General features: G+C 39.6%; 1 protein-coding gene across 6 annotated transcripts in view; it reads left to right on the top strand.

Annotated features, from left to right (window-relative positions):
• LOC136850611 (GDP-D-glucose phosphorylase 1-like) overlaps positions 1-22,616 on the top strand; it is a 243,843-nt gene that overhangs the window by 179,453 nt on the left and 41,774 nt on the right. For all 6 annotated transcript variants that reach the window (XM_067124295.1, XM_067124294.1, XM_067124293.1 and 3 more), the window contains 3 exons: positions 3,917-4,063; positions 4,319-4,500; positions 18,967-19,069. In XM_067124295.1, the coding sequence (XP_066980396.1) occupies positions 3,917-4,063; positions 4,319-4,500; positions 18,967-19,069 (432 nt within the window). The remainder of the gene's footprint in view (positions 1-3,916; positions 4,064-4,318; positions 4,501-18,966; positions 19,070-22,616) is intronic.

Below are 22,616 nucleotides of genomic sequence, written 5' to 3'. Positions count from 1 at the left end.
GCCAAGAACGAGGATTCATCCAAGACCTGGATCTGTTCTTTCTCCCTTAGAGCTTAGCAGAAATCCTTGGCCTCCATGAGCTCCATCCAACTCCCAAATTTCTAACTCGCCTGGTGTCCAGCTCACCTGACACCAACTATAACCTGGTGCCAGTGCATGCTCCAAGCACCCAGGAGCACTCGCCAGCTCTGAGTGAAAAGAGTGAAATCTCTGTCCAATTGGAGTTTTTAGGTACTTACCTGAACAGCACTTAATAATCTAGAGGCCTTTCTGGTCCTTAGATATTTGGTCAAGAACCCCTCACCCTTGGATTAACCCTTAAACGTTGAGCCTCTATTTACAAAAGTGTCTGTCGTATGCCGGCGGCATTCGGGAGTTAGCGTTGAAGCGTAAAAAAAGTTTTTTCAAAAACTAACAGAACGCTTAGTTTTTAAGATTAAGAGTTAATTTTTGGCTCCTTTTTTTGTCATTGCCTGAAGTTTAGTATGCAACCATCAGAAATTTAAAAAATATCATTATCATATATAAATATTGGAATATATGACAGCGCAAAAAAAAATTTCATATATAATTGTATACAAATCGCGCTGTGAGCAAAATGGTTAAAGCTAATGAGTTATTTTTTTTTCATTGTATTGTACACTAAATTGTAATGATTTTGGTATATAACAAATTGTAAAACGATCAAAGCAACACAGAGAAAATATTATCACAAAATGATGCATGAACTCGTAATGAGCGGACGTAAAAACAAGTTTTTTTCTAAAATTTGCCATAAATCGAAATATTGTGCTAGAGACTTCTCGTTTGTTGCAAAATGAAGGTAATTGATTGAATATTACTAGACTGTAAGTGTTTTAGCTTACAATTGCAGTTTTTGACCATTTCAGTCGAGTTAAAGTTGACCAAAGGTCGAATTTTTTCTATTTATCGTGATTTACATGAAAATATTTCAAAACTGGTAAAAGCTAAAACCATGAGTTATTTTTTGTTGTATTCTAAATGATATTGCGCACATTTTCATGTATAACACTTTATGTAAGGCCTAATATAAAATGGTGCGAAAATTACGACACGGTGACTAAAGAAATTCTGATATTTTCAGCCGAGTTACCGCGCACGGAGGTAAGGAAAAAGTTTTTTTCAAAAATTCACCATAAATCGAAATATTGTGCTAGAGACTTCCCATTTCTTGAAAAATGAAAGTAAATGATTGAATGTTACTAGAATTTAAGAGTTTTAGCTTACAATTGCGTTTTTTGACTATTTTGGTCGAGTCAAATTTGACCGAAGGTTGAAATTTTGTCACTTATCGTGATTTATATGAAAATATTTCAAAACTGATAAAAGCTACAACCATGAGTTACTTGTTGTTGTATTCTACATGAAATTGCGCACATTTTCATATATAAAACTTTATGTAACGGCTAATATAAAATGGTGCAAACATTACAACAAAGTGACAAAAGAATTTCTGAGATTTTCAGCCGAGTTACCATGCGCGGACGTAAGGAAAAAGTTTTTTCAAAAAATCACCATAAATCGAAATATTGTGCTAGAGACTTCCATTTGTTGCAAAATGAAGGTAAATGATTGAATATTACTAGAATGTAAGAGTTTTAGCTTACAATTGCGTTTTTCGACTATTTCAGTCGAGTCAAAGTTGACCGAAGGTTGAAATTTTGTCACTTACCGTGATTTATATGAAAATATTTCAAAACTTCTAAAAGCTACAACCATGGGTTGTTTTTTGTTGTATTTTACAGGATATTGCGCACATTTTCATATATAAAACTTTATGTAACGGCTAATATAAAACGGTGCAAACATTACGACAAAGTGACAAAAAAATTTCTGAGATTTTCAGCCGAGTTACCGTGCGAGGACGTAAGGAAAAAGTTTTTTTTAAAAATTCACCATAAATCGAAATATTGTGCTAGAGACTTCCATTTGTTGCAAAATGAAGGTAAATGATTGAATATTACTAGAATGTAAGAGTTTTAGCTTACAATTGTGTTTTTTGACTATTTCGGTCGAGTCAAAGTTGACCGAAGGTTGAAATTTTGGCACTTATCGTGATTTATATGAAAATATTTCAAAACTTATAAAAGCTACAACCATGGGTTGTTTTTTGTTGTATTTTACAGGAAATTGTGCACATTTTCATATATAAAACTTTATGTAGCGGCTAGTATAAAACGGTGCAAAAACCACGACAAAGTGACAAAAGAATTTCTGAGATTTTTGGCCGAGTTACCGCGCATGGTCGTAAGGAAAAAGTTTTATTTAAAAATTCACCATAAATCAAAATATTGTGCTAGAGACTTCCAATTTGTTGCAAAATGAAGGTAAATGATTGAATATTACTGGAATGTAAGAGTTTTAGCTTACAATTGCGTTTTTCGACCATTTCGGTCTAGTCAAAGTTGACCGAAGGTTGAAATTTTGTCACTTATTGTGATTTATAAGAAAATATTTCAAAACTTCTAAAAGCTACAACCTTGGGTTGTTTTTTGTTGTATTCTACATGAAATTGCACACATTTTCATATATAAAACTTTATGTAACGGCTAATATAAAACGGTGCAAAAATTACGACAAAGTGACGAAAGAATTTCTGAGATGCGTCACTGATGCTCCATAGTGCGAGAAGAAAGAAATTCACGCATGCGCGGCTGGGTAACGCTTGTAAACAAAACAACAGCATGATCCGTGAACTCCCAGCATCCCTCAAGGCGCGTGATTTAAAATCTTTTACAAACTAGGCCTATAACTATTTTTCTGCGAATATTTAAAAAAACTTTTTGTAGTCAACATACCGTACGTCCACTCGGCACCCGACAGACAATTTTAGTCGACGTATGATACGTCCAGTCGGCGTTTAAGAGTTAAGATTGCATTGTCCTTCATCCTTAAGAGAATTTCTGAAACACACAGATTCAGAACAACTTTGCCTACTTTTAGTGAAAGCTAAAGTCATCTGAACAGCCTCTATTTCTTTAGCCTTCAGCTTTCAGGCACATATGTCCCTTACTCCCATTTGGCATCGACCTACTGGAAGTATATCGTCCTTCACATCTCACAGGCACACATGGGCATTACTTCCAATCTGCATCGACCTACTGGAAGTATAATTGTCCTTTGCATCTCACTATCATAAGAAGTGAAACCAGAAAAGTATACATAATATTATACACAAACATTAAAAATCAGTCACTGACTGAATGAGTGTAATTTTCAGGATGAGTATGCATCTAATCACAGTTAGCTGCACCACAAAGCCAACAGTATAGGAAAACACTAGAAACTGAAAAATACCTGCTACGGTGTAGTAGAAATCACATTTATTGCATAGAAAAGAATGGATTCTGAAGTGCTTGAAAAAAGTTATAAATTAGCTAATGAATAATTAGTTAGCTGATAGAATAAAGGTGAAAAAGGGTGATCCAGTAGAGGAAACAAGCTGAGAAACACTGTAGGCTGTTAATAGTGCTGCAGCCTCCCAAAAAGTGTGAAAAGTGAATGATGTATACCCGAAGTTCTAGTCAGTACTTTATTGTGAGATCACTATTCTTCTGTCTGTCAGAAAAATGACTGATGAGTTTGGGAACATTTGAAGTCGACGACTTCAGACATTTATAATATATGATTATAATTAAACAAACATAGCTATGGTTTTTATATAAATTGATGCCCTTTTAAAAAGGACATTGTCATACCTATAATACAGAAATAGTTGTCACTTTGTTGATTGGTGAAATATGCATTTATTAGACCAATAATTTGTATCTTTGAAGCATATCATTGAAAGTAATTTTTCTTAAGTGCTTTAGTTTACATTAATGTGTTTGTATGTGTTAAATTCTTCCAGCACTACGTTTTGTGAGTGTTTTAAGTGACCTTTATTTAATTGCAGCTAAATTCAAATCGCTTAAAATTAAGGAGGCGGCCAGAAGACTTTCGCAAAATTCTTGAACCTTGTAACCCAGAGAGATTCAATTTTACCAAAATAAAGCCACAGGAAGTTTTAGTGGAGATGCAGTACTGTGAGACATGCATCAAGGTAAGCTGCTGAATCTTTGGATTGTAGCACTTTGCCTCATGTAACACTGGAAATTTGTACCTGAATATATTTCTCTGTTATAGGAGAAAATTGTAACTTGATAAACATTGTGTGTGACCCAAGTTTAGTATGTTCATTTATTCATAATTTTAGCTCTATTGTTAGATATAGATTTAGTAAATGGTTGCAAGCTCTTTAATTTGTCTCATATAGCTGATTTGTACTTGCGTATTATTTTATTTACTTTTTCAACAGGGTCTTCAATCAGAAAAGTGTGAACATGAAAACTGTTTACATGGGAGCTTGATTATCAATGCAGCTCCGATTTGTTTCAGCCATAGCTTGATAGTACCTTATCTTGATCAGCTTCGGCCTCAGGTTACAGAGGGTGAAGGGTTGACATTAGCTCTGCATACTGTTCTTTTGGCTCAGACCTCGTAAGTAATTTAATGTTGTTCATATATGGAACAAACCTTTAGGTCTTTACATATCATTGATAACTAACTAAATTTACATATAGGGAAAATCCCTCTAGTGCTAGCTGGATCCAGTTAAAAATAGGAAAAGGTTGTAAGTAATTTAGTGTTTTTTGGCAGGTATTATTGTTAATTGTGTACAGTAAAACTGATTCTTGAGTATTTTGTTGTATTTATTAGGTAATATGTAAGTGAGATCAGGGTCTGATAAGGGATTTTTATGAGGATGGCATATGAAAATACTGTACAGCTAAGTAAAGATGTTTGTAAGACATAAAGCTAATTCAGTAACTTCTAAGCATAATGAAATTGCCAACTTGTATGTAACCGTATTTAACACTTGAATCAGTTAATTTCTAGCATTTATGAATTAGATAATTTCTTGCTTTTTCAAACCACTTGTTAGTCATTCCATCTTGAATTGCTACAAAGCTGATTTTTTTGTATTTCTAGCTAAGCAATGAACTAATTAGACTCATCAAGTACATAATTTTCATGTAGTTAAGCTTTCATTTTTAGATTAAAAATGATCAACCTGACCTTTACAGTGCTATTTCTAAGTAATCTCTTCTAATTCCTGTTACAGTATATAAACCACATATAATTAACCATTACTTTTTATTGTTATTTCTTCATACATGTATTATACTCTCACTGTAATGATAATCTGAATTCTAGTCAGTGTCTTTATAGCCCTAGGTAAAGTGTTTTCTGCCTTTTATTTTTCATCCGTTCTGTTTGTTCCCTTCGTATGCATCTGTTCAACTTTTTAAACATAATCTTACTCCAATATGTCTTAACATTTTCCTCATAGGTGGATACCATTTGCATTATACCTTGCATCACTCACTGTTGATGGTACTTAAGGTTCTTTTCAGTGGCTCAGCTGCATCTCTTTCTGCCTTTACAGTTAATCTCTTCCCTATGTTCTCTTCGTATTTAGTGTTCAACTTTCACTCTACCTTTCTGTAATTTTCACATTGCATTCAAGACCAAATGCTTTGGGCAGACCATGTGCCAGTATATAAAAGTTACTTGATGGTCTTTTTAAACTTAGTTATAGTGAAATTGTAGGTGACTACCACTATTATGCATATATGTAAAGCTTTGAAAGCAGTCTGTCCAGCAGTTAGTGAACTGTGTTAACAACTCCCATAACTTCTGGCAAAGCCTGTGGAATACTTGGACTCACGAAAGAGCAAAGCTTAATACAAATAAAACCCTGTCAACTCTTCTCTTCGTATGGTACTTGAAAATTAGTTTTCAAAATACATTCCCTGGATACTTCATACAGCACTTAGTTACACTTGACAAAGGAGAAAAACAACACTTACAACATTATCACCTTAGTACCACTAACCCATAAAGAAAAAATTCTCAAACCACCAATTATCACCTCTGGTAACGACATTAAACAGCGCCACGTCCCCTCTTCCGCTCAGCTGATCATCATTTGTTTTTCGCGCCGCCGAGAGGTTTTTCGGCTTCGCTTCACTTGCAACTTTAGGATTACCTTATTCCTGTTTTGTCACCTGCTTTATTTTTGGATATCTTATTCACAATATGGATTTTGAAGGATTATAGTCACAGGACTTCAACAAGTGTGACTCCAGACGCAGCTGTAAAAATTGCAAGACTCGGATGAGTAGCCTGTTTAATGATAGACATTCTATTTGTAATTCTTGTAGAGGGGGCAGTAATGGAGAGTAAGAAATGTGCCGATTGAACAATGGTCATCTGATGAGTTTGCCAGATATGTCAAACATCAAAAATCTCTAGTGCAAAAAAGAAAATCTAAAGCTAAGACTGCTGCTATTCAAGGGGTTATCGAGGAGCCCTTAACCGAACCTTCTCCGGGTAATAGCAATGATGTTGTAGATGTTGCAGATGCTTCCGGTGAGCACCTGTCAAAATCTGATATAATTGATCTTATTAATAAATCAGTCAGTCAATTTTCTGCATCTTTTTCGGATCAGATTGCTGAATCAATGCAAATGTCTTTTAGTGAATTAGGCAATCTTTTAGATAGAAGATTAGGGACTGAAGATGATGTTGTTTGTACCACTAATCCTTCTTTTTCAGACATTCCCCCGACTGCCTCGGTCTGCCATTCCTCTAATAAAGGAATTAATGATCCGCCTCTGCTTAACCCCCGAGAAGTGTCATGTCGGCATGGGGGGAACCAGTTGGCCCGGTGCAGTCGGGTATTTCTTTTTCCCCTGATATTATTAATTGCATTGATTTTGTTAAAGCTAGGCAATTAGGTTTAAATATTCCTGAGCAAGTAGCTCAACTTGTTTATTCTCAGCGATCTGACGTGCGTCATGGTTCAGGTGTCGCATCTCAGGGTTTGCCGTGCGGTATAGATGCGAATTTTGATGGGTCGGTTTCTCAGGGTCATGGTGATGGTGTTTTTCCTTGTTCGCAGGCTTTGCCTTCGTCTGGGATTGTTCAGAGTCAGTCCACCTCTGCGTTTTTGGTGTCGGGTTCATTGTCTGGGTCTTCGCAAGGTGTTCCTGCTTCAGATATTTTGCAGTCTCACACTTCCGCTTCTTTTTCGCAGCGTTTGGCTGCTCCTTGTCATTCGCAGCTTCATCCTTCATCTGGTGAAAGTAGTTCGCAGATGCCTTCTGCTTCTACTTCTGTCCCTTTGTCTTCGCTGGGTTCTTCACATTCTTCACAGGCTCCTGGGTGTTCGCAGGATTAGTCCTGTCCTCCTCCTCCTCAGAAGTCGGTAAGGTTTGATTTTTCTAATTTTCAGTCTGGTTCTAATGAGGATGATGCTTCGTCTATTGGGGATTCTGGTTCTGATTCCTCACTCAACGAGGTTTTTAAGCTTATTTGGGCTTTCCATCCAGAGTCCATTCCGGAACCTTCCAATCCTCCGAAAGGTTGCGCCTTAGTGAAGATTTATTCCTCCAAGGTTAAGGAGGTTAAATCAGAGCATAGAGTCAATCTTTACGATAGAGTTTCGGAGGTTATCCAAGATGTTAGAAATAGATTTCAATCCTCACTATTGGAAGGTAAGGTTTCACTTTGTCCTCCTCCTCATAAGAAGAAATTATATTTAGCTCCAGTTCGCCTGATCTTGCGGGTTCTCCCAAACCTAACGTGGCTTTAGGTAGGCTTTTGGCCCCTGTTTTTGCAGAAGAGGTCCTTGAGCATCTCGTACGATGAATGTTCCCGATTAGAATCTTTAGGTCGTCACCAGCTGGAAAATAATTCTTTTTCTTTCTGGCTCCTCTCCACTCTCCTTAACTTCATTAAAGAATCGGGATTCGTCCCTCCGGATCCCTCGATCTTTGAGGCTGTCATTTAGTCTTTTTTCATTTCTCTAGTTAATTCCTCCAATATTGCTGCCTCTATCGCTACCTTCCTTCATGCCAAGAGAAGGGAAGGTATCTTATCTCATTTGCCTCCGCATGTACAACAATTCCAAAAGACCCAATTATTGTCCTCCCCCTTAGCAGGTCAGGATTTATTTGAGCAAGAGACTAGAAAGAGTCATTAGTGAAGTCAAAGATGACTCCACTACTTCAGCCCAGTTAGCTATTTCTAAGGCAGTCAAACTGCCCTCTTTTTCTTCAGCCAGGTTCCTCCGGAAGGCCCCCTCTGGTGGTTCTGGGGTTAATGTCGGCGCCTCTACTTCTGGCTCCGGTAGAGGTAGGGGCTCTTATCGAGGCGGAAAATCTAATTTTGACAATAAGCGTGCGGCTTCTCCAGCTCCGCAGGCTCCTCCTGCGAAATCTCCCCGTGGGCGATCTCCTAGAGGACAGGGTTTTCGCCGCTAGGAGTCATTCCCTTGTCCGGTTCAGATTGGCGGCTGTCTGTCCCTTCACTGGACATCTTGGAGGGACAAAGGTGTAGACTCGTGGGTGGTGGAAGTCCTCAGGGAGGGGTATGCGATTCCTTTCCACACCCCTCCCCCTCTCTCTGGGACTCCCATCACCCGCGATTCGTATTCCCCTCTTTCCATCAGAGGGATAGCGCTGGAGGAGGAGATCCGAGCTCTTCAGCAGAAGGGTGCGATCGAGCCTGCGTCTCCTTCTCCAGGCTGTTACAGCCGCATGTTTGTGGTGCCCAAGGCGACCGGAGGATGGAGGCCCATTATCGACCTCTCCATCCTAAACACCTTTATTGTAAAGACCAAATTTCATATGGAGACTACCCAGTCTGTCCTTCAGTCCATTCGGAGGGACGACTGGATGGTCTCCATAGATCTGAAGGATGCCTACCTTCAGATTCCTATTCGTCCCTCTTCGCGCAAGTTCCTCCAACCGAGCTGGAGGCAGGGCTTGGCAATTCAAAGTCCTGTGTTTTGGTCTTACTACGGCGCCTCAGGTGTTCACGAGGTAATGGCTCCTGTATCTGCTCTTCTCACCAGGCCGAGTAAGGATACTCCGGTACCTGGATGATTGGCTGGTTCTGGCTTCTTCAAAGGAAGCAGTGATCCAGGCAAGGGACCTGTAATAGACCTGTGTCAGACTCTCGGAATTGTTATAAATTTCGAGAAGTCCAATCTGACACCCTTTCAGTCTATGACTTACCTGACTCCCTTGAGGGTAGAAAGGTTCTTCTCAATAGCAGAAGAATTTCTATCCTCAAGGGAGCAATCTGCGACATCTTTGGAGGGTTCTCTTGGGCCATCTGTCTTCTCTGGCCCATCTAGTTCCTGGAGCTCAGCCGCATGAGGGCACTCAACTGGCTCTCAGGAGGAGCTGGGACTTCGACGACGACTCTGTCCTGATCCCTTGGGACTCGGCTTGTCACGACGACCTTCTCTGGTGGATGGAAGAGGATCGTCTTGCATCAGGAATCTCTCTCGTGACCTCCCCACCAGAGCTTCTGTTTTGGTCTGACGCCTCGGACGTGGGTTGGGGCGCAAATCTGACGAACCAATTCGCCTCAGGGATTTGGTCCAGCGAGGAATCCGCCCTATCCATCAATGCAAGGGAGCTGATTGCGGTGGAGAGGGGTCTTCACTTTTTCAAGATTTTCTCAAGAGCGAACGATGGCTGTCTTCTCGGACAACACGACAGCAATCTCGTATTTGAGGCGTCAGGGGACCCGCCACTTCGTTCTCAACGATATAGCTCAGAGAATCTTGAGATGGACAGAGACCTTGCAGATCTCTCTCCGCCCTCAGTTTGTTATGGGTCTGCAACGTGATTGCAGATGCTCTCTCAAGACCCAACCAAATCATAGGGTCAGAATGGACGCTGGACATGGAAGTTTTCAACAAGCTAAGGAGGAGATGGCCAGTGAACATAGACCTGTTTGCAACATCGCTAAATCACCGTTGCGATGCTTATATTGCGCCAACCTTGGACCCTATGGCTGTGGGGGTGGATGCGATGTTATACCCGTGGGACAATCTTCAAGCTTATGCTTTTCCCCCCTTTGCTATGATCCGCCAGGTGATCAACAAGCTGAAGTCTTCCACCAACTGTCAGCTAACTCTAATTGTTCCACTATGGCTTCAAAGGGAGTGGTTCCCAGATTTGATGGAACACCTTCTGGAACCACCTGTTCCTCTTCTACCCAGACGGAACCTTCTTCGTCAACCTCGTGCACAGGTTCCACAGAAATCCCCAAATGCTTCGTCTTCATATGTGTCGAGACTCCAGCGATTCGCGAGAGCCTCAGGGTTCTCTTCTAGAGTGGCTAAGGTCCTTAGCCACTGCAGAAAAAATCTTCTTTAGCCTCTTATCAATCTAAGTGGAAAGTCTATGGAGGTTGGAAAATGAGGCAAGGACATTCTATTTCGCGTCCTTCCATTCCTAAGGTTCGGAATTCTTTCTGTGGTTATGGGAGCATCGTCGTTTCTCTGTCCCTACCATTAAGGCTTACAGGTCTATGCTTTCAGCAGTTTTTAGATTTAAACTACCCTCCATCAGCTCAGACCTGGCCATCAGAGATCTCATTAAAGCCTTCGAGATCCAAGCTCCTAAGAAGGGTTCCTCCTTCCCTTCTTGGGATTTTAATGTGGTTTTGCAAGACCTCATGTCTTCTAAATATGAACCCTTGGCATCAAAGGACCTAAGGACCATGACGAAGAAGGTCCTCTTTTTAGTAGCCTTAGCCACAGCTAAAAGGGTCGGTGAGCTCCAAGCCCTTTCCTCTTCGGTCCCTTCCTCAGGAGAGGATTTAGTCCTCTCTTATGTCTCCCACTTCCTGGCGAAGACGGAATCGGCTAGTAAGCCTATTCCCAGGTCTTTTATCCTGAAGTCCCTCAGAGACTTTGCGAGGGATCTCCTTGAGGGTTTACTTCTTTGTCTGGTTAGGTCATTGTCTATTTATCTAGATATGACTATGGACCTCGTCCCGTGTCCAAGTGTCCTATTTATTTCTCCTAAGAGACCCAGGAAGGGCATTTCCAAAAATGCCATTTCTTTCTTCCTGAGTGAAGTTATTTCTGGTGCTGGAGCACTGGGAGGTGTAGGGGGCCCTCCTCCCAGGGCCCACAGCATTAGATCTATAGCCACTAGTGCGGCTTTTCTTAAGAATTGTTCTATCTCTAGGGTGCTGGAGGCCACATCCTGGAGATCCAATTCTGTCTTTTCTCTATTTTATTTTAAAAATATTTCATGCAGTTTAGATGGTTGTTCCTCTTTGGGACCTTTTGTTGCTGTGGGTCAGGTCATTAATTAATCTTATTAACTCATTATTTATTTTATATATTTATATGGTTAAATATATATTTTAAAAATTATTATATTTATATGTTCTGATTGATTAATAAGCAGTTTATTAGGTTAAGACATTAACTTCATTATTGCAATTTCCCATAGTATGTTTGGGTTAAGTTCTTCTCGAGTCCCTGGCAGGGCGAGACTAACTTGACATGACTAGACTGTTCTCATATAAGAGCAAAGTGGATGTAGGGCTATGTTGCCTCCACACTCTTATCCCTGAGACTTCAGACCTTCATGCATACCTGACCTCCATGAGTCGGCAGAACTCTGAGTCTAGGTGAGTTCTGCAGCTTCCTTCTATTCTTACCAAGTCAATGAGTAGAATAGTTGGATAGGTCACTAATCAACCTCTAGTACGATCGATCCCACCTCCAATAAAATTTTGGGAATCGTGCTGTATGAAGTATCCAGGGAATGTATTTTGAAATGGAATTTTCATTCTAAAATTAATTTCAATATACTTACCTGGATACTTCATACATCCACCCACCTCCCCACTCTCAATGTGGGGATTACTGATGATCAGCTGAGCGGGAGAGGGGACGTGGCGCTGTTTGCGGTCGTTACCAGAGGTGATAATTGGTGGTTTGAGAATTTTTTCTTTATGGGTTAGTGGTACTAAGGTGATAATGTTGTAAGTGTTGTTTTCTCGCGCGTGCGAACTAATTGCGAACTAAGTGCTGTATGAAGTATCCAGGTAAGTATATTGAAATTAATTTTAGAATGAAAATTCCATTTCTCTGAGCTCTCTGGCTTTTGAAAATATGATGGTTCTAGATCAGAGCATTCTGTACCACTTTCTGTGATGAATCAAGAATAAGTTCCATTTCCCATAAGTGTTTCCACCAAGAAAGATTCATCAAATATCTGAGTTTTATCTTGTATTTTGTATGGGTAGTTTATTCGTGAGTGGAGTAGGCTTTAGGGCTTGAAGCTGAACCCTTCCCAAACTCTTAAGTATGATTGTTAGTTATTCCAGAACAGTTGCCTTTGCATTGATTTACATATAAATGGTAGTTTTAAATGTCGGTGACTTTTAAGATTTTATGTGTTACATTTGATAAGAAATTGTCTTTTGAAAAGCGTACACATAAATGCTTCTTCTGTTTTTCAAAAAGTTGGTATCTTGAAGAAATGTTTTTGGATGTTTTGTAATGAAACCATTATATCAAAATGTTTTAACTCTCTTCTTCATTGTTTGGAGTACTGTTTCAGTGTTGTGTTCAGGTGCTGAATTTCTTCTCAAACTCTTGGATAGAGTTATGTCATCAGTCAAGTTTATTTTGCCAACTCTTAATGTTGACATGGCATAGACATAAAGTGAGCCCTATATATTTATTGCATAAAATGTAATACAACAGCAAACCTCATCCACATTCTAACTTGACCTAGATTTTTTGCTCACCACTGGCAGGCTGCTGCTAAAAAGCATATTTTTTCATAATATCAGGTTTAATACTACGTAATTTGCTAGGAGTTTTGTTTTGGCTGCAGCAAAATTGTGGAATAGATTACTTAGTGCAGTTGTGGAATCTTCTGAGCTCTAAATGTGTAAGAGAGCAGCAAGTTTATTCTTGCCTTTTGCTGATATCTCCTGAATTCAGGTGTACTAGTTTTATTTTTCATTCCCTCATGTCTAATTATGTATCACCTGTTCCTGTAATTTGTATCTCTTTGCAGGCTGATTTCCCCTTTGGAACCCTCTGGGTTTTGTAGTCTTTTGACTCTGTCCGTAAGGGCTTTAAGCTGAAGAATTAAAGAAAGAAAATTACATAAGGTCATTTGTTTGATTAGATAAGTTCAAATAACTGATCTTTTTATATAAGTAACTTAACCAGTAATTGCATAGCTATTAGTTTCTTTTAACTGGCAGCTCTAAATTTTGAAATTGCAGGTCACGCTAGTTTGTTTTGGTTATGGCGACATGTCCCGCCACTTTCAGGGGAAGAATAGGCATAACATAGCAAAGAGCTTCAGTTTGTTTCTGCCTGCTGTGGTTGAAGTATTGTGGTTGGTGGCAGCTTGAATTTTGAAATTTATACTTTGCTGGTTGTCTGTTCTCATCTGTGATTGGTGAAGTATTCTTTTCGTAGCCTTGTGGCACAATTTAGTTAGTGTTAGACAATTTTTGGTCACCAGTTTATGACTTTTTGCCTGTTTTTTGGACTTGTCTTTGGATTTTTCATGATGTTCTTCATTGCACAAGAGAACCTCTTCATCAGGAGTTGTGCGGCCAGCAGTCTCAACGCTCCTTTAGCACCCGAGCGCCCAGCAGCTAGCGTTGTAGCGCCCAAGCTCCCCGTTGCAGATGAGTGCCCATTGGTGCCCTGTTGCCACCAAATTTCATATTTGGCTCCCTCTCCTCCAGTGCTTCCTGAGCACCCGTTGGCACCCACTCTTCCACCTTCTCATATAAGTGTCATCTCGGTTGCTCTAGACAGTGTTCCTCCTTTGGTTGATCCGATCCAGAGCAAGCTAGACATCATTTTAAGTTTCCTTCGGAATGCACCTCCATCGTCTCAGACTCCAGCAGACTTATCCCTTTCACCTGTCTCTTCTGAAGAAGAAGTCATAGTGGATCAGGATGTTCCTCCGTCAGCGTATTCTGCCTTTTTGAGATTCCTGTTAGCCACCTTTCCGAGCTTCTTTTCGCCAGCAACTCCTTCCTTGCCTGCTTTGGCTTTTTTCTTGGAAGCTCAGTCGGCTGGTTCTTCTAAGTTACCTAAGCTGGTTCTCTCCTCCTCAGTGAAAAAGGCGCTGAGCGAAGTAGACGGGTGGTTTGCAGAAAAGAGAGAGCAAGGTAAAGCAGCTTTTTGTTTTCTACCTTCCAGACTGTCTTGGTCAAGTCATAGATTCTATGCTATGAGAGAAGCTCCTTCCCTGGGAGTCTCTGCCTCCTCTCAGGTGGACTTCTCCGGTCTTATAGACCCGGCCAGGAGGTCAACTTTCACTTCAGCCAAGATTATGTTTTCAACTTCTGAGCTTGCCCATCTTTTAAAGAATATTTTCAAAGTGTTTGAGATAATGAGCTTCTTAGACTGGGCGGTGGGCACTTTAGCTCACAAGATTAGAGACTACTTTTGCTTGCCTCAAGATTCCGTTTCGGACCTTTTAGGAGTGCTTTTCTGTATTGACGGGCATTCGTGACGGCTCACAGGAGCTGGCTGGTCTTTACATCATGGGCGTTCTAAAGAAAAGAGAACTGTGGTGTTCTTTTACGTCGAAAGGGGTGATCCCGTCTCGGAGGTCGGCTCTTCTCTTCTCCTCCTTGGACAAGATGCACCTATTTCCTCAGGCTACAGTTTTAGACATTGCCTCTGCCCTGCAGAAAAAGAGCACTCAGGACCTGCTCTCCTGTTCTGCGAGACACCCTAAGGAGTCTTTTGCTCTTCCACCCAGATCTTCGACTCCTCTGCAGATTACTCCCTTTTGGAGATCCCGATCTAGACTGGACACTAGGATAAGAGCAAGTACCTGTTTCCCACAGCGTTCCATCAAAAGGTCTTCCTCTAAATCTTCCATCAAGAAGTGAGGATATAGTCCTCCGTACTCAGGTAGGAGCAAGACTCCTCCTCTTTTGGGAATGGTGGGAACAGATGGGAGCAGAATCTGGATAGTGTCTGTCCTGAAGGAGGACTACGCTATCCCCTTTGTGAACAAACCTCCTCTACTCCTCAGTCCTGTCACATTGACAGCTTACTCTCCAGACTCAGAGAGGTTTGCTGCCCTCTTGCTAGAGGTCGAGTCTCTTGTACAGAAAGAGGCTATAGAGGTAGTAGAGGACATTTATTCTCCAGGATTCTACAACAGTCTCTTTGTAGTAACCAAGTTGTCGGGGGTCTGCAGGCCTGTTTTGGATGTAAGCGCCCTGACTGTCGTTGTCCAAAAGACAGCCTTCAAGATGGAAACAAACCAGTCAATTCTAGCATCCATTCACCAGGGAGAATGGATGGCGTCTTTTGACATGCAGGACGTGTACTTTTATATTCCAGTTCATCCTGCTTTGAGAAAGTACCTCAGGTAATTTCGGGCCCTGTGTTTTGGTCTTTCGACAGCCCTCAAGTTTTTACCTGGGTATTGGCTCCCCTCGCAAAGTGGCTTCATCTGATGGGGATACAGACATCTCTATACCTCGACGACTGGCTACTACGTTCCCACTCGAGAGTTCAATGTACGGAGGACATTCACAGAACCCTTCTCCTGGCCCAGGACTTGGGTCTTCTCATCAATCGAGACAAGTCTCTACTGACACTTTTTCAGGAGATTCTTTATTTAGGAATGATGATCAACTCTCGGGATTTTCAGCTTTTCCCAGCCCTGAAGAGGATACAGAAGTGCCCACAGACGGTAAACAAGATTTTGGAGCTAGACTGTTGCTCAGCCAATCAATGGATAAGCCTCTTGGGTACCCTTTCATCCATGGAACAGTTCGTCTCTCTGGGGAGACTACACCTGAGACCTCTCCAATTCTTCCTAAGAGCCAGCTGGAACAGGAGGAAGTTCCCAGACTCATTGGTGTTTCCGATAACTACAGAAATCAAAGAGGAACTCTGTTGGTGGAGTTCCAGGAAGAAGCTAACAGGAGGGAAGTCTCTTCTCCCTCTGAGCCCCAGCCCAGAGTTCTTTTCAGATGCTTCAAATCTAGGTTGGGGAGCTCTTTTAGGGGCAAAAGAAATGTCAGGTACCTGGTCCCAGAAACAGAAACACTGGTACATCAATGTGAAGGAATTACAGGCAATCCTTCTAGGCTTGCAGTGCTTCGCCTCAGAAGTGCATGGCAAGACTATAGCAGTGCATTTGGACAGCATGACTGCACTGCCGCACATCAAGAAACAAGCGGGGGCGACTCACTCTTTCTCTCTGTACGAAACAACGAAAGTTCTTCTCTGGTTCAACCGAAACAACACGCAAGTGGTAACCCGCTTTGTCCAAGGGAAACTCAGTGTTCTGGCGGACGAATTGAGCTGCCAGAAACAGGTCCTTCCCACAGAATGGACGTTAGCTCCATTGGTTTGCCTGGACCTGTGGAAGCCCTGAGGGAAATCCATTATAGATCTATTCACCTTCTCCAGGAATCATCGACTTCATCTCTTCTGCTCACCAGTATCGGATCCTTTAGCTTGGGTGACCGGTGCAATGTTGCAGGACTGGTCGGGCAAAGATCTGTATGCCTTTCCCCCATTCAGTTTAGTGAGACAAGTACTCAACAAATTCCAGTCTCATCAAAACCCATCTGTGATTTTGATAGCCCCCTTCTGGCCAGCAAAGGAGTGGTTTCCAGATCTGCTGGAACTCCTTGCGGATTTCCCGAAGCCGCTACTGCAGCAGCAACAACTTCTCAGGCAACCACACTTCCAACAGTTTCACCAAAACCTGTCTTCTGTGGCCCTAACAGGATTCAAACTGTTAAGCGACTGCTCCGAAAGAAGGGCTTTTTAAGAGCAACTGCGAACGCGTTTGCTAAGTGTAGAAGGCAATCTTCAGATAAAGTCTACCAGGCTAAGTGGTCTGTCTTCAGGTCTTGGCGTAGACGAAATAATTTTCCTCTTCTAGTACCTCTGTAACAAAAACAGCGAACTTTCTGCTTTTCTTACGCTCGGCTAAAGGTCTCTCCACTTCTACCATTCAGGACTACAGATCAATGCTTAGCTCTGTTTTCCGCCACAGAGGAACTGATTTATCTTCCAACCAAGATTTGTCCGATCTTATTAAGTCTTTTGATACCACAAAGTTAAAGAAAAACCTTTAGTTTCCTGGAATTTGGACATAGCGCTTAGGTGGCTGGCCAGTTCACGTTTTGAGCCCATGCAGTCCATCTCTTTGAGGGACCTTACCAGGAAGACTTTTTCTGGTTGCCTTGGCCAATGCAAAGAGGTCCAGCGATATGCATGCTTTGGACAAAAATGTCTGCTTTTCCCAGGGAATACAGTTTGTTCCTTTTCCCTAGGATTCCTAGCTAAGAGCAAATCCCCATCAAATCCATGGCCTTGTTCTTTTACAATTAAGAGCTTGACTGGGATAGTAGGCCCGTCAGAAGAAGAGAGAACTCTGTCCAGTGAGGGCTCTTAAATATTATCTCCACAGAACAAAATCTATTCGTGGTACTTCAAGAAATCTTGGGTGTTCTGTGAAAAATCCCTCATGGCCTCTGTCTATGAATGCCTTGGCATTCTTTCTCAGGGACCTTATTTCGGAAGCTCATTCCGTGGTTAGCGAAGAATCTCTCTCCTGTCACTACATCTTTGGCCATTAAGCACAATTTATCCCTCACTTCTATTGTACAGTTGATGTTTTGAAAGTGCAAGTCAGTGTTTGCATCTCAATATTTAAGGGATATCAAAACAATTTATGATCAGTGCAGTACCTTGGATCCATTTTACGCGGTTGGTGTGGTGTTGGGGGAGGAAACATAGACAGCAATGTCCTTTCTTTATTCTCATCACCTTGCATAGGGTGTTGATTCATAGGGGAGCCTGGGAGTACTATATACTTGGAGTACCCTCCAGTCCTTTAGTTTTAATGGTTGGGCATTGGTGTTTTTGATTTTTGTTTTGTTGGTTGTGGAGACTTTATTTGTTCTGGTTATTTTGTGTGGTACTGCACCCTGGGCAGGGGTATCTTGTATTCTTTGCTAGCCATCGGAATTTAGCAAAGCACCCACTGTAGTAGTATGCCATCAAGGCTGTATCACCTCGCCTCTACTGGATAAGATGAGCACCAACCAGAGGCAGTATCTACCTGTAGCAGCTCTTATCAGGTAAGGTTCAACAATATTGATTCAATGTTAGCAAACTTCTGTTCTCAAATTCACTACTATTAATAATGTTCTGGGGTAGATATGTCCAACCTTCCCACCTCCATTCAGTGTAATTACTGGGTAAGTTACTTATATGAAAATGACATTTTTATAATAAAATAAGATTTTATATATACTAACCCAGTAATTACATGATCGGAGCCCACCCGCCTCCCCTTTCTCGGACATAAGGGCATAAACAAATCAAAGCTCTTTGCTATGTTGTACCCATTCATCCCCCAAGAGTGGGCGGGGCATGTCTCCATAACCAAAACAAACCTTATTTTATTATAAAAATGTCATATTTTGACATAGTAGTGGTGCTTTTCATGTTCACAATTCAACATAAGTGTTATATCTTTTATAGGCCTTTGAAGTCTGGAATTTTTGCTGAATAACAAAACATAATCAGAATGGGATAATTTCTGAAAGCTGATGATGATCAGGTTTTTCTTAATAGCCAATTGACTTTGCCTTATGTTCTGTTACGAAAAATCTAACCCACTACATAAATTGTTTAAAATCTGTAGGATGGGAACGAAGGGAGGAAAAAACAGATAATCTGTGACAATCACATATCCATGCAAAGCTGACTGAAAGTGACTTGTTAGCTGTGAATGAATCAGTAACTCCCCATTCTGTGATACATGCTATTGCAACATTTATCCAGTTTTGGATGATTTATTTCACTGGCCATAGCAGATAAGGTGTAACATAAAATAACATTGTATTTAATGTATCACTTGGAGAAGTTTTATTTTACAGATTTTAAATTTATTTATCAAAACATATAAATAGACAATGTATGTGTACTGTACAATATTTGTGATAATCATCCAAAATTCTATACATATAGTTTGTTAGTCATTCAGTACAAGTTTAAATATATTTTTAATGTTACATAGCAGCTCTTAGTGATGTTTTATTGATTTACAGAGACTTTCGTGTTGGTTTCAATTCTTTGACGGCATATGCATCTGTAAATCACCTTCACTTCCATATGTATTATTTGCCTCATCATCTCTATTTGGAAACTGCTGTAAGTATATATGGAACAGTCTGGTTTTTAATGTCTGTAAATGAAAACAAAATTGTGTACAGTAAAAGTCCAGGAATCTGTCGTCAGGTTGTCCAGAATGCCAGCTACTTCATATTTATAAAAGTCACAAATTCACATTCCATATTAAGGCTTATGACCTAGTACATTTTCAAATGCCATATTTCAAAATCTAATAACTTCCAAAGTATACTGATACTTAATAAAAAATGATGCATCCCATATTATCCTATACAGTAAAGCCCCCGTATTCGCGGTCTCACGATACGCGGACTCACCTATTCGCAAATTTCTCCATGGAACATATATACGCTTTACCCACTTAAAATTCACCCATTTGCGGTATTTTTCTCTGAGAAATGTTCACTAATTACTGTATTTTTATGTCAATTTTCATGATTAAATGCACTTTTTGTGATAAAACTATTAAAATACCCAGGTACCCAGGTAGTGCTTGAGTTATGATAATTCGCCTTACGATAATTTGATGGGATAAGCAATAATACCGTTATGACAACATTTAGAAAATATCTTTAAATTTCCTGCGGGCACAGCCAGCAAGAGAGACCAAATTACAATAGACCACCTTCTTTTCCTCCATCTCTTTATTCCATCTTCTAGTTAAAAATGTAAAAGAGAATAACAAAAGTATTGTTAGTAACAGTATACTCTTGCCTAAGTGCATATAGCCATAAACAACGAACAAGAAACTGTTGTTTTGCGTATAACTGAATCGAATAACAACAGCCGTTTTGCTTGTATTTCAACAATCATACGGTAATAAACAATTACCGTAGTTATAGTACAAATAAAGTTAACCCTCCGTGATCCGATGATGCGAAATCACGTCAATTAATTTTTTGCTGTAAGTGCTCCGATGACACGATTTCCGCGTCATCCGTAAGTTATTTTTGGGGAAAATTCACCAAAAAAAAAAGGAGTTATCCGAAGAACACGAAGACTGCGCCATTGTGTGGGTAGATCTTGGACTTACAAGAAAACGCAGTTTTCACTTTTTTTGTAGCGTTATTTACTACGGAGTAATTACGAAAAATGTCATTGTATATATACACGAACACTGTAGTTCGGCCAGAATTTATGCATGTGTAGATAATTTTTTGTGCGCCTGTTGTGCATCTGTAAATAACTTCAGTGTGCATGTATTATATATCATTTGAACGGCCATTCTTTGTAATTTATCGTGCTGAAAGCAAAATGTAAAAATATCACCGTTTCCATATAATAATCGTTGCCGTATATTTTCTTAAAAAAAAAAAAGATTGTCTGTAATCTAACGACAATTGCTCAATTTTATTCTAACAATACATATATCTTTCTTTTGTGCATTTTATAGGAAATTTATTCAGCTTTCTAGTGCCACATTTATTTTTTTCTATCGTTATTCCTTACTTAGGTGCGATACGAAACGTCAACATAAGTAGGTTGGAAAATCTGAAAATTGCACTCCGTATAAAATTAGCATTCTTTAATCGGTAACAGCTAATTAGCAAACACATTTATAGCAAAGTGATTGCTTCCACATGAAAGTTCAAACATTTCCACACAATTTACATATAAAATAAACTCCCCAAACCTAATTATTATATTTTTCATGATTATTTAAAAAAAATATCAACAATTTTCCTTAAGAATTTCACGTTCATCACATCTTTTTTATTATTTCTAAGCCTTGCAAAGATTTTCTGATGGTTTAGGAAAATATTCAATCATTTGCCGACATCATAAAACAAACCAGAAGTGTATATCAGTTATAGTTTGAACGTATCGATTTTTACAAAGAAACTTTGCACACGAGCCCCATTTTTCCCGCTACAGCATAAGTCACATACCGGGTAGCGCTATAGGAACCCCTGTAAGCGCGAGAGGGTTAAGTAGAAAAGGACTGATATATTTTTACATTATACCCTTATTCGGTATGGGTAAAAGATCAGCAAGGAAATATACTGCTAAATTTAAGCTGCAAGTTGTAGCTGAAGCTGAGAAAACAATGTTCAAGCTGCTAATGACTATAAATTATTGTGCATTGGCAACATGGGTGAAACTCGACTGTGATTAAAATTGGAGAGGAAGTATTTTAATAAAAAATGCTATTCATGAAAGAACACATATTACTGCTATTTTAACGCCAATAAACGATAAATACATAAAGCTCATATTATGATGAAATCAAGTGAATATAGCGAACGAAATCTTGATTTTTTTTTACACAAAACAAACATGCCCCCAAACGTCCGACGTCATTTATTAACGAAAAATAGCTAACTAATTTCACAACAAGACATTTAAGTTATATTTCAACTTAAAAACACTTCATATAGCGAAAAATAACCTTGCCCCATATGGCTGAAGTATCTAGAGATTCATTTACGCTAACTAGAAGCAAGAAAAGCACTCTGAACTGAGTTAAACACAGCAAAATAAACTTACTGCATAATCGATTTCCAAACCAAAACATTGATCGCTATGATCGCAATTTATACCACAAAAGCAATATAATATATACAATATTATTGGATACAATTAATTAAAGCATCCACGGAAAAGATTCATATTCGTTATGTTGATGTTTGTATAATACAATATGTGAATATAGAGTACAGTAAAATGTAGGCTAGGCTACCGTATATAGTATATATACGATATACCATAGTGTAGGCTAAGCTAATTCTTGTTTGTTATTCAATTTCTCTTTTTATTGAATTATCATGAGTCACTCTGCTTGGACCTCCAGAGTTAGCTGATATTAATAATTACTATACCGTGTATGTATAGAGTATACTTTTTAGTGTAGGCTAGGCTACCATATTTGTATGCATGGCACTGAATACCCTAGTGTAGGCTAGGCTATATTCGAGATACGTTTTTTCCAACCAACAATGGGTTTTTTGGAACCTAACCCCATCGTAAGTAGGATAATACCTGTATAAGCCTTTTCAGTTTTGTTTTGTGTGTTTGAACTATCAAAATAGGCAGTTCTAAGTATTTTTAGAAGGTTCTAAGTATTCTTGGATTTTAGTTATTCGTGGGGGATGTGGTACGCATCCCCTGCAGATTCGGGGGTTTTACTGTATAGAACATCTAAGCAGAAACGGTAAAAAAAAATTTTTTTTGTTTACATACTGTATATTAGCAAAAATGTGAGAAGGATGGGGTTAAGGTCTAAAACATCGTTAAGATGGAAAAGTTGAAAAATTGTATGTTTGCTGACTGGTTATTTTCTCTTATTGATTATGAGTTGCATTGCATTAAGATTCCTCCAGAGAAAAGTACCTGTATTGGATGAATTACCTTAAGGTGTCTTTTGTATAGATATCAAGAAGAATGTAGAGATATCTCAAGTATGCTGAGTGAAATGCCAGAGAAAAGTGTAATAGAAAATTCCATGTATTTGTCTCCCATTGTATTGTTTATTTAAACAGGAGATAGACAGGCTGTTTCTCTGCATCAAAGATGCTTCAGTCTCAAAGACACCCCAGTTGTGACCAGCATAATAAGGTTGCACTATTTT

The sequence above is a fragment of the Macrobrachium rosenbergii genome, chromosome 22 (assembly GCF_040412425.1).
Source record: "Macrobrachium rosenbergii isolate ZJJX-2024 chromosome 22, ASM4041242v1, whole genome shotgun sequence".
NCBI classification, from domain to species: Eukaryota; Metazoa; Arthropoda; class Malacostraca; order Decapoda; family Palaemonidae; genus Macrobrachium; species Macrobrachium rosenbergii.
Note: the sequence above shows the minus strand (reverse complement) of the source record. Positions and strands in the feature narration are given on the sequence as shown.